The sequence below is a fragment of the Pongo pygmaeus genome, chromosome 14, assembly GCF_028885625.2.
Source record: "Pongo pygmaeus isolate AG05252 chromosome 14, NHGRI_mPonPyg2-v2.0_pri, whole genome shotgun sequence".
In the NCBI taxonomy this organism is placed as follows: domain Eukaryota; kingdom Metazoa; phylum Chordata; class Mammalia; order Primates; family Hominidae; genus Pongo; species Pongo pygmaeus.
The window spans coordinates 43,710,264-43,723,490 of NC_072387.2; the positions used below are offsets into that span (position 1 = coordinate 43,710,264).

The 13,227-nt window shown below is 31.3% G+C and overlaps 1 protein-coding gene across 8 annotated transcripts in view; it reads left to right on the plus strand.

The window, feature by feature from the left end:
* NBEA (neurobeachin) overlaps window positions 1-13,227 on the plus strand; it is a 754,643-nt gene that overhangs the window by 238,573 nt on the left and 502,843 nt on the right. For all 8 annotated transcript variants that reach the window (XM_054446222.2, XM_063650755.1, XM_063650757.1 and 5 more), the window contains 3 exons: window positions 3,296-3,476; window positions 5,695-5,825; window positions 9,232-9,339. In XM_054446222.2, the coding sequence (XP_054302197.1) occupies window positions 3,296-3,476; window positions 5,695-5,825; window positions 9,232-9,339 (420 nt within the window). The remainder of the gene's footprint in view (window positions 1-3,295; window positions 3,477-5,694; window positions 5,826-9,231; window positions 9,340-13,227) is intronic.

The window sequence follows — 13,227 nt, forward strand, 5'->3', positions numbered from 1 at the left end:
CTAATAGTTTCATAATTATAAGAAAGAAGAGCTGCTTTTTCTATTCTGTCCAAAAATAACAAAGTCTTAATTTTAGTTTATTATCAGAATGTATCATAAATAGATTTGGAAAAATTACGAATAATGTTGTTGGTTTTGCTGTTCTTTTGTTTATCTCATAGGACTGATCATACTTTACTATTCTCAGGATGCTTTTATATGTTTTCCTATACAATGTACCATGAAAATAGCATATTTTAAGATTTATACTCACATGTACTTGTCAAAAATTAAAAAGAATAGTTGATGATTTTTATTGTGAAACCTAATTCTATCTGATATTTGAATATAATGAATATAATTATTAATGGAATAAGAATCTTAAACTTAGTATAATACCTATTTAATTACCTTTATTCATATTCCGGCCTCATTTAGTGTATCAAGTTATTTTCTAGCATGGAAAAGTGGTTTATAAGTTATAATCTCTCAAATATTTTATTATTTTATTAACTTATGGGAATTTTCAAGTATAGGAAGGATTCTGTATATTTGAGAATACAAATTACATTATTTCCTTATAGAAAATTCTAGAGGTTGGTATAAATAGTTCATTTCCCTGAGTCATTTCTGCCTAAACCAGAATTGAGGTAGGGATTTTGCAGAGGCATTATATTAGCTTATTTATTAAAATGTTCCATTAATTATAGGAAAAGATACTTGTTTTGTAAAATAGAGTATGCATTATTTCTAATATATGAACTATACTTATATATATATTATTTGGGCAGAGTTACTACAATAAAAAATAAATTGAAGTCTAAATATTTGATATTTAACTTTGATCATGTCTAATTTATAAAATGAAAACCTCTTCTGAGAATTTTGCTTTTAATAAAATAATCAAATATAATTTTTAAATATATTATTTTGTGTTTCAATTTTACATTGTATTTTCATTTAATTTAATAATTTCCTTTTCTTGTACTTTTTTGGTCTGTTGTCTGTTTTGTCTAATGCATGTCCAGGGTTCTAAGGTTAGTATTACTTTTGTAGTAATTTTCAGCTTTTCAGTTTCAAGTTTTATTTTTACTTATTTATGAAATTTTTGACTTGGTTATATTTTGAGTTTTCATATCATCTTTAACATGAGACATATCTTTTGTATATTTAAAAGAGTCATTGAAAGGATTATTTTCCCAATGCATTGATGTATTACTATTTTATTATGCACAATAATCTCTAGATTAAACTATCATAATGAACACAATGGTGTTACAGTCATATGTACAATCAGATTTTAATTGGTTCTAAGGAAAGTAAATTGGATGAAATATATTATTTTAAGATTTAATAATTGTATGAGAGTGATCTTTATTTTTTAGCCCTATCTTTTGATGCTTACATACTTCATTTTTTAAATTACTTTTATATAAAATGGAATACAAATTCTCTTTTAGACTATTGTGTCAAAAGTGCCTTCTACTTTAAAATTTAATTTTTTCAGTCAAAAAAACACTTTGGTGGATTATATGGACACCCTAATAATTCTATTTATAATTCACTCATTTTAAAATGAAAGCATAGTTTGACAGGTCAAAACACTCAAAACCATTAAATAATGAATATAGAGAGATAGCTATCTGCAATTTCAGTGATTCAAAATGATGAAGAATTTCTTTGTGAACACAGATCTAGATATTGTAAATTCTAACATTTGAAAAATTATTTATAGTATTTGATAGACGTAAGAAATGGCCAAGTTCTTCATTCCTTTTTAGAACATTTTAAATTGAAAACAGATTTAAAATGAATTTTTTGCTTTTTCTTATGAGACATGATGTCATGGTCATAGATTTTTAATTGATATTATGAAGTGATGCTGTATATTCATGAAGTGCTAAGAAGTAAAGAATCTGCATTTTAAAATCCAAGTAATGAATTAATCATTTCTTTATGCCATGTGTACTGAATTGGCATAATGTTGTAAAAACTGAAAACACCTTTCTGTCTCTTTCCAGGCTCATTTTAGAGAGAATGGTTTTAACCCTATTTTGTTGTTAAATGGAAGGAGGAATGGTTGTTACATTTTATACATCATTTAAAACTGAGCTTAGTTATATAATGCTTCCAGTAGTCACCTATCATTTTTATTACCCACTTTATGCACAAGAAATGTTTTGAGTATTTTGAGTTCTTTTTTCAGTGTTTTCTGCTCACATTTCCACGTTAATGCTCCTGCTTCTTCCAAGCAGGAAGAAGTTTAGGTGTAATGATGGCTATAAACGATGTCAAAATGGAACATTAAATAGGAGTAGATACCTATTACATATGCTAACCTTGTAGTTGAATTTATCATTTGGTTAAGAGTTAATGTTGATTGGAATAGCTAGTGTGTCCATTTTCAGAAAATTAAATAATATTTTTTTTACTTATGAAGTATTCCCTTCCTTGGTTCCTTGAGGCACTGATAAAATGAGGCCTAGTCCTAAGGAACAAAAATAATTAAAATGCTGTATAGTCCATGGTGCAAAACAAAATAAGAAATGTTGACATTGTTTAAAAAACCATAAAGTTGTGCATTTTAAGAAACACAATACTTTGTAATATTCCCTCTGAAATCAGAAATGTAGTGAAAGTACAGTTTGCCAATCTAGAATGCTATGATTCTTTTTATTACTAGTGTTTTATAAGTCACGAATTAAATATCTGTAGACAAGTTAGCGATCTTGATTATTTTTACCCTAGAGTTTTATTGTACGTGTAAAGTACCTAGTAGTTTCAGTTTATTCTAAAATGGATAAGAAATTGTTATGCATTCTAATTTGACAGCCATCTCATTTTGATACTAAGTTAAATTACCATGTATTTTCCCTATTATTCATCATACATCTATAGGAAAGAAAAATCAAAGCATATATTTTTATTAATGGGAATGAATATTTTAGAAAAGAAATATCAATTTAAAATCTTTATAAATTACAAAACAAAACTAGTATAAGTACATATATGTGGTTCTCTCTAAATATCTTTGTGAAATGATCTTAAGTTTAGGATGTCATTTTTATAACTAAAGACATTTAAAGCTAATGTTGATTTTAAAATGGGCTTTTCCTTTATTCAAGGATAATTGATAGGTAAAGTAACCAAATTTGGTAACCAGCTCTGGTGATATATGGAATTAGTTGAACATTTATTTTATTTATAAAATATGGTAAATATATTAAATTTATGTTCACTTGTAGTATGTATGTATATGTATTATATTTCCAAATTTCCAAATTTAAACAAGACTTAAATCTTCTACTTTTTAAAGACGGAATTGGAAAATATTGAAGTGACACAAGGCATGTCAGCTGAGACAGCAGTAACTTTCCTCAGCCGGCTGATGGCTATGGTTGATGTACTTGTGTTTGCAAGCTCTCTAAATTTTAGTGAGATTGAAGCTGAGAAAAACATGTCTTCTGGAGGTTTAATGCGACAGTGCCTAAGATTAGGTAAGTCTGTTAAAACAATAGTGCATGTCAAATAATTATCTACAGAGCAGCTTTATAAAGCACTATGGTACATAAAATATTGAGGATATAAGTTGATGATTATATAATATAGAGATTATCTTGAGATACAGAGATTATTTTTATAATTAATCAGAATTACTAAATTTTAAAAATTATGCCTTAACATTGGAGATTTCACAGAACTGATCATCTTTAATGGTTCATAGTTTGAAATCAAGAGTGAAATATACTTGGAATTCTTTCAAAATCAATAAGACTAACATTTGTCATTGAAGTGATTTTTAATGCAAATCCATTTACGAATCCAATTTTGGTAAACTAATACTGAGGGTAGTGTCCTGGCCCCACAAACATGTCAGATATGCATAATGCTAGAAGGTTAAAATAAACTATGCTAATCTTACTGTTTCTTGGGGTGAACAAATGTCCCTAATAAACGTTGTTATACCCATGCTGTTCACCTTTTATCTGTGTGGCAGTGAAACTTTAGCACTGAAACCTCTTAGTAAATCTGAATGAATTCTTTAGATAAGAACCATTTCTACCTCTCTTAAAAGGAACATTGATTTACACTACTTAGACTTTCAAAACAACCAGAAAACTGCTCTTTTTGTACTTGCCTTAGATCATGAGCAGGACATAAGAATTGCAAGGCATGAAATAGGAAGGACGTTCCTGATATGTACTGTTTTCACCCATAACTTTTAAAGATTATGTCAAAAATTCCTTTCTGATTCAAGAAAGGAACAAAGACTTGGTTTAAGAATGGTGGAATGAAACCTATTTTTTTTGTTTGTTTCGTATTATTTATTTAAAGACAGGCAAGCTGAGAGGAATCATTTTGTATTCATTATAAAAGAATGTTGTGGGGTGGGGGGAGGGGGGAGGGATAGCATTGGGAGATATACCTAATGCTAGATGACGAGTTGGTGGGTGCAGTGCACCAGCATGGCACATGTATACATATGTAACTTACTGCACATTGGGCACATGTACCATAAAACCTAAAGTATAATAATAATAATAATAATAATAATTACAATAAAAGAAAAAAAAAAAAAAAAAAAAAAAGAAAGATTGACCACATTAAGATCTTTCTGGCAACCAAGAAGTGTGGGTTAACTGACTGTGGGCCATTAAAGACATTTCCATTGACATATAACAAGAGCTTCCAAATGAACTGTGTGAGAAAGAGATATATATATTTTTAAAATGGCTCAATATCTTGAAACCTGCATTTATTTGATTATTCTGTACTTTTATTTTTAAATATAGTCCAAGACTTTACTCCCTATTTCATTTTTATCCTACTACTACTAGCATATTTAGTTGTTTAATCAACCACAGGAAACTTTTATAAGTGAATAATAATAAAACACTTTTATATTACCTCCTATGCTATTTACTATTCTAAGCACTTTCTATATATTAATTCAGTTAATCCTCACAACAGCCCTCTAAGGCAGTTACTTTGTTCATCCTCATTTTACGTATGCAAAAACTGAGGCACAGATAGTTTAAGCAGCTAGCCTAAAACCACACAGCTCCAAACTGGAAAATACAGGATTCAAACTCAGGTGACAGTCTCATTTCAAACTCTGTACTATTTGTTACAGTACTCTACTGCTTCTTAAAATAAATGAATAAATAAAAACATACATATTGAATGCTTATTGACAAAGCCCAGAGACTTTCCCACCATGAAGGAAGGTGGATTTGGGGACCTGTGAGACTTGAGTATACTGATGTACTCTGTTATTGCCTGAAATGGAAAGTTGTGCTCAGTAGAGTCGACAAGGTAGTCTAAGGGCAGAAGCTTTATTAAATTTTTAAATCAAATATGAATTTTATGTTTAAAAATATTTTATTGATCCATAAATTCAGAACTGTGAAACTCAGAGGGTAACAGAATAAGGAAGGATACATTGGGGGTTTCAGAGCCTCTGGTAATGTTTTATTTCTTCAGCTGGCTGGTGGTATATGGGTATTTTGTTTTATTTTTAACTATATGTGTATTTTGTAGGTACTTTCACTACTGTATTTCATAATTTTAAAAATTATTGATCTAGTTGATTTTAAGATTAATAATTTATGAAGCAAGGGGAAAGAAAGGGAAGAAGAAATAAACTTGCAGCTTTTTCCAGGATATCAAAGCCAACAATTTATATTAACAATATGTTTTTGAATTTTTAAATAGTTTGTTGTGTTGCTGTGAGAAACTGTTTAGAATGTCGGCAAAGACAGAGAGACAGGGGAAATAAATCTTCCCATGGAAGCAGTAAACCTCAGGAAGTTCCTCAAAGTGTGACTGCTACAGCAGCTTCGAAGGTAAGTAAACTTTTTTTTTTGGTCAAATATAAATGACCTGAAAAAAATCTTTTTTAAGTTGATGAGAACAAAGTGCCATGGTATTCCTTAGTGATAGAGAGCAGGGGCATTGTCATTAGGCAGCTCTAGGCTGCTTCACAATTTTGTTACCAAGATTACTTAATTTCTCTGAGATTTGTGTGTTTTGGTTATTAAATCAAGTTACTAACAATTTCTACTTGATAAAGTTCTTACAAATATTATAATTAGCACTAAAAACTTATTTCTATTTTTAATAGTCATATATTTTCACAGAATTTAACGTATGAATAATTCTCCTTTTAAATGGGTAGGCATAATAGTCAACAAAAACTCATTGAATGCCTATTCAATGAATGGAGTATTTTGAAATATACTATTAATTTTCTTTCTAAATTAGCTCTCATTATCATATGCTTAACTGGCCCTTGGCGTCACATCCAGTTTCATTAACATGCTTTTCGAGGTTCTGTGCCTGGTCCTTGCTTACTTCTCCAGCAGCAGCTCTCAGCCCTTTACCCTTGCTTGTGCTGTTTTAGTCATACCGTAGACTTCATTCAGTTCATCAAAAGAAGCTATTCCCCCTAACTTCTCAGACTTTTATATGATTTCCTTTCCATAAAGTATTCATCCTTATTTTTTATCCAGCTAAAATCTATGCAGCTACTAGGTTACTTTAAATGCTACATTTTCTCAGGAAAATGTTTTTTGACACCCTCACTACCACCCCAGTCAGTCTAGGGTTGTTTCTTCTGTTTGTTTTCATAAAATTACATAGGTCTGTTATCACTCATTACACTTGTAATTACATGTTTAATATTGATACAGTAACTTTTTGCTGAATAAGTGAAGGTATGAAATAGAAGTTTAATTCATCTTAAAAGTTCTATTGCTTTAAACTTCTGCAGATGGCAAGCAGACTGACCACATGTTTATCCTATTCGTTGGTTATTTGCAGTGTTGTAACTTTTTTCTTTTTCACTACTGTCAGAGAACATTTGTAATTTGACTATATATTATTTACTGCTCACAGGACTCCATAGTGCTCTTATTTGGCTTGGGAAATTAAATACAAATGGATCATCAGTAATGCCTGATATCATTTGTGTAGGCATAGTAGACAGATAGGTACTTGAGGGCAGTGTCTGTGTGTTATAGATCCTTGTAACTTCAGAGTGAGTAATTATGTTTTTTTGAGACGGAGTCTCGCTCTGTTGCCAGGATGGAGTGGAGTGGCACAATCTCGGCTCACTGCAACCTCCGCCTCCCGGATTCAAGCGATTCTCCTGCCTCAGCCTCCCAAGTAGCTGGGACTACAGATGTGTGCCACCACGCCCAGCTAATTTTTCTATTTTTAGTGGAGATGAGGTTTCACCACATTGGCCAGGATGGTCTAGATCTCTTGACCTCATGATCACTCACCTCGGCCTCCCAAAGTGCTGGGATTACAGGCATGAGCCACCACGCCCGGCCACTTCAGAGTATTTATAGCACTATGAGTACTTTGTAAAAAGAGGACAACTCTAGAATCAGACAGTTCTGAGTTTGTATTCCTGCTTTACCACTTAACTGGTTTTGCGACCTGAGAGAAATCTCTTAAATTTCTGTGCCTCCATTTTCTAATCTTTAAAATGGATACAAATCTTAATTTACAGAGTGTTTGTATTAATTAGACAAAAGCCATAATAAACTGACATGCTTAGATTTCTGGCATGCAGTGAACATTCAGTTATTACTGATTTGTTCCCCTGTCTGGCAGTTTGCCACTTAATATATTGTTGTGAAATGAATAAATAGTATTTTGAAGGTGACACCTTTGAGATGTAAGCACTTCAAAATAGTAATGTATTCAGTATTTTGTAGATATACTAAATAAAGTAGATAATAGAAAGTCCTTAAAGATTTTTATAACTAGTATTTCACTGATTGTAGAACATGGACAGAAAAGCCCAGTAGGAAGGAAATTGGTAGTAACTTACTTGAGCTAATCAGTATTTATCTGGCAAGAACTTTGGCAGTGAAAAATGGGTAAGTAGTGATGAATGTAAAAATACTAGGGGAAGATTTGACATTTCAGAACAATGAATGGACCTGAGTGGTGTTTTTTTTTTTTTTTTTTCCTTCCTGTGTTTATGTGTTTCTTATGTGACATTTTAGGAAGTAAATCGGGTATTTTTTGAATGCAATGGGAAAGTTTCTTGCAAGTTTCTTGCATGAATCCCATACCTTCATACGACCTCATTTGTATACTGTGTGAAAAGGAACAATTACACAAGCTTTTCCTATCATGTTGTCTTTATAAGGATCAAATTAGATTGGGGTAGAGAAATACATCATATAGAAAAGAAAATATTTCTAATCTTAAAATCTGCGTTATATTCATTTATGCTGTAAATTATGTATTATTTTCTTTAACCATCCTGTAGTAAATATTATTAGTCTGTTGTTCAAATGATGTAGCTGAAGTTCAGAGAGGTTAGCTTCTCACCGATGGTCATATAGCCAGAAGTTTTGGAATTGTAATGGAAACCAAATACTATCAACCTTTAAATATTATGCTTTTATTAGTATGGTGTGCTGCCAAGGAATCAGACATTTTAATTTTGGGCTAGAATATCATGATTGACATTCATTGAGAAATAGAAGGTACCCTGTTTATTTTTCATTGTTAGAGTAACAACAAGTACATACCTATTATGGGCTGGAATTGTATTTTGCATTATACATATTATCTAATTAAATCCATACAATTTTTAACACACTGTGTAAGTGAGAAAGTACTTGATTGAGTTTCAGGGAACCTAGTTCACTTAATAGTCTACTGTGTGACTACATTACCTGAAATTTGTAGATGTTTTTCCTCCAACTATAAAATGTTTTGTTGGTAATAATCTTTAATGTCTTTCAGCTTTAATGGACTGTGGCTGATTCTTTTTAATCTTACCATTTCTAACCTTGAATAGACCATGAAATGGTTACACATATAAAACTCATACAGTAATGTAGTATAATAATCTCATATATTATAAAAGCATGATGGATAAATGAACCCAGAGACTCAAAGAGATTTGTTAACTAGAGGTAGAGAAAGTGAGGCTCAGGAAATCTTATGAAGTCCAAGATGAATCTGTATTCTACTATAACCTTACCTGCCTTTATGAGTCTATAGTGGTAGCTGTGCCAATAACGAACAAGAATGGTAGTATGGAAACCATGACATGAGTAGAGAGCAGAAAATACGCATTGTAATGGAGGATTATGATCAATAAATGTTGACTCAGACAGGAGGAGATACATGATGTGACCAGTTTAGCCTGAATTAAGAAGTGATACTTCTGTATATTATCTGTAATATATTATCTATTCACAATTCTTTTTATTTTCAAAGACTCCATTGGAAAATGTTCCAGGTAACCTTTCTCCTATTAAGGATCCAGATAGACTTCTTCAGGATGTTGATATCAATCGCCTTCGTGCTGTTGTCTTTCGGGATGTGGTAAGTTATACCTGACTGGTTTCCCTGAAATAAACCTTCTACTGTCATTCATATGAAATACATTTTATAAGAAAGCTGCTTATGAAGACGACGTTCCCTAGTATCTGGGATTGTTGATTTATTGCATACTTCTCATTATAAAATGGTTGAACCTTAGCTTTCTCTGAAAGCTTATTGATAATGTTACTTTTAAAAAATGGTCTGAAATTTTGATGTAAGTTGCTTGCATACTAAGAATAGGACTAGCTCTGAAAAATTATAATTAACTTTATCTTGTATCAACTACTCCTCTCTTAGTATTCCTTGCTCCATTTCCAGGTACTAAAAATTTGTTATTATTAATGATCCTTACATTATGGATGAAAGGGATTAATTCATTAGGTGTTACTGACAATTACTTTTGGAGGAGGGGCAATTAAAGAATAATCTGCATTTTAAAAAATACAGGTATCTATGGGAATTTGAGTTAGAAAGATAGCTTAATAAAGCTAAAGGGAAAAGATAAGTTAAAGAGGTTTCATGGAACCCTCCAATCTTATGATCAATTACTCCAGGCAAATAAAAATAAAATTGGCCTTTTCAGAAATTGCATAGAAACATATATGGTGTTTCACATCAGATTCAATGCTGACAGCATCTCTTAACATAGTTATTATAAACCAGCCACTTTGAATTCTGTTTTTCTTGTTTTAGTTGATGATTCTTATTTAGTTGTTGATTCTATATGAAATGTAGAAGAAAGTTTATATTTTAAATTTATATTTAACAGTAAATTGAATGGCATGCTTTGTACTTTAGAAAATGATTAAAGTATATTTAGGTTATATAAAATAATGCTATATGTTAGGAATGTACAATAGAAAAATCGTCACTCTGTTTAATATATATTAGTTATAAAATGCTAGGAAAATTCCAAACATACCTACAGAAAAATAGGCAATGGACACAAGGCAACAAACATGATAAAAATTCAGTATCCCTAGTAGTCAACAGAATGCAGATTAACACAAGAGTGAGAGATTTTTCACTATTAAATAAACTAAAAATTTTAAAATGATAATACCTAGCATTGTCTGGGTGCAGTGAAACCTGCTCTGTCAAATATCACTGGTGTTTGAGCTTTCAAATAGCTCTTTGCCAATATGGTTAAAACTCTTACAAATCTTGATGTCCCAGTGAACCACTAGAACCCAGTGGTTCTAGTCAGAATTTGTTTAACTTAATGTTTTCATCAGAGATATCTACAGGAAATTTGGCAACATTATAAATATCCAGTAATAGAATTTTGGCCTAAAAAATCTTGGCCTAGTCATTCAGCAGTGACCTATTCAGCCTTTAAGCACATATTTTTGAAGGAAATTTAATGACAAAGGAAAATGATCATGATATATTTTAAGAGAAAGCAACAGCATGTAGAAGTACTAATATTATACAAGTATTACTTATGTATATTGATTGTATGTACATACATATGTGCATCTTTATTTTTAAAAAAAGACTGAAAAAATATACCAGTATTCCACCAATGATTATCTCTAGGTAAACAGATTTTATTTATCCTTTTATGCTTTTTTGTAGTTTTCAATTTTTTATAATAAACCTATATTGTTTTTATAATTAATAAATAATGAAGGTTTTTTTTAAAAAAGTGAGACTACATTAAAGTATAAAAACCACAATGAAAGAACTCACCGTAATCTAAACTCTAACCTAGACTTCGAAAGAAGATACCATTCTTACTGACAGTTTAACCATTTAGAAATGGGAATAGTCTTCATGAAAAAAATGTGTTGTGAAAAGGATTTTTTTTAATGAATGAAGGATTAAAAACATGGAGCACATCTTCATCTCGAAAGGCACAGTCAGATGTAACATATAACATACCGAAGGAGTTTCTATTAAGGGTGACATTGTGTTTAAATTGTTAGTAAATTTTGAATTAGGTTATATGGTAGATGATGATCATTTCCGTCAAATTCATGAATATTTTATAAATATGTTGGATAACCCAGCAGTGGTTGTATCTGTGAAATATGGTGATGAAAAGAGAATGCTTTGGAAAGATTTGGGTTTGAATTCTGACTCTACCTTATACCAGTTGTGTGGTCTCAGTGTTGCTGAGTCTTAACTTTTTCTTAACCCTTAACTGGAAGCTTAGGATAATATGTATTTAGTGCTTGATACATAATATAAAACCAATTAATACAAGTTATATTACCTTGATGTTGTTCGGAAGGTACACCAGGGCAACACTTAAAGCAGACCGGAGAAACATTATACAGCTCATGTTTTCTCAGTAATAAAATACCTGAGCAAGTCAATTAATTTGTATACAAATTTAGTCATTCCCCAGATGTTTAGCCTCTATATATACTGAGCTTCATTTCCAAAGACAGAACTGGGAATAAGAAGCACAATTGACTAGGAGATCTGGGTTAAAAAAAAAAAAAACCTAACTCTTTTCATGCCATATATAAAGGAGATTTTCCTGTAGCTGTGACAGCAGTTTAGTGTCTGTTATTTACCGCTTTGCCACTGTGTAGTTGGCATTCATTCATTCCACACGTATTTGTTGAATGCCTTCTGATTGCCTGGTACTGAGTTTCTAGTGTTAGAAATAGAAGTATTATGGGATATTATGGTCTGTCATAACTTGAGCAATGTGTGAATCCGTTCTTGGTTGGTATCTTTTTTTAATCTGATTGTGCTTCATTTTCCTTTGTAATAACTGCTTAGGCATTTGATTTCTTCACTTCTCTCTGTGTTTATCGTATCATCATTGTAATGCAAGGAATATGCATTTTAAACCGTTTGTAAGACAAAGTATCTCTAGGAAAGCTATAACCCACAATGTATGAAATAGTAAATTAAGAATTATTCGGAACAGATTTTATGTATTTTGGTCATTTTCCCCATTAGCCAGACTGTTTCACAATATTAAATCGTCAATAAATATGTCTTATTTGCTTTTGGCCTGCAAATGCACATAAATTATGAATCTTGTTTGCATTGTGCTTAGATGAATAAATATAAAGTGCCTGTTAATTGAGTTACTAGAATTTATTGCTTGTTTGTTTTCCTTATTTCTTATTCTGCCTATTATCCGTGGGCCACAGTAACTGCTTTCAGTTTCGGTTTGAAAGTATGTTTTACCTAGCTTATAAAAGAAGCTTAATAAAGATTTACATTTTATTCCTTAGATATACTCTAGTATATTAGAGGTCATATAATTTAGACTTGATACTTATTATTTCCCTGAAAGAAGTTTATCTAGGCTTTTTGAATAGAGCTCTCAAGGTTACATGAAGCTTGTTATATTTTTGGAAAGCATACTTATTTTAAAGTTATCTCTCTACCATACCACAGCCATTGTTTTAACTATCATCGCTTTCTGACTTGGCCAGTTTTTTTCAGACCTTTTACCATTTGCTGTTCTCCTCTGGAAAAACTCCATTTTATCTTCGAGTTTGGAAATGAGGAGCCTGAAATATTGGCAGTGTTTTAGAGTCATTTTTCCTGTGCAGAATAATGGACTATTATTTCTTTTAAAAAATGTTTTATTTCCATAGGTTTTCGGGAAACAGTAGTATTTGAATACATGAGTAAGTTCTTTAGTGGCGATTTGTGAGACTTTGATGCACCCATCACCTGATCAATATACACTGACCCCAATTTGTAGTCTTTTATCCCTCACCCACTTCCCACACTTTTCCCTTCTAGTCCCCAAAGTCCATTGTATCATTTTTATGCCTTTGCACCATAACTTAGCTTCCACTTATGAGTGAGAACATATGATGGTTTTCCATTCCTGAGTTACTTACTTCACTTAGAATAATAGTCTCCAATCCCATCTAGGTTGCTGCAAATGCCATTATTCCATTACTTTTT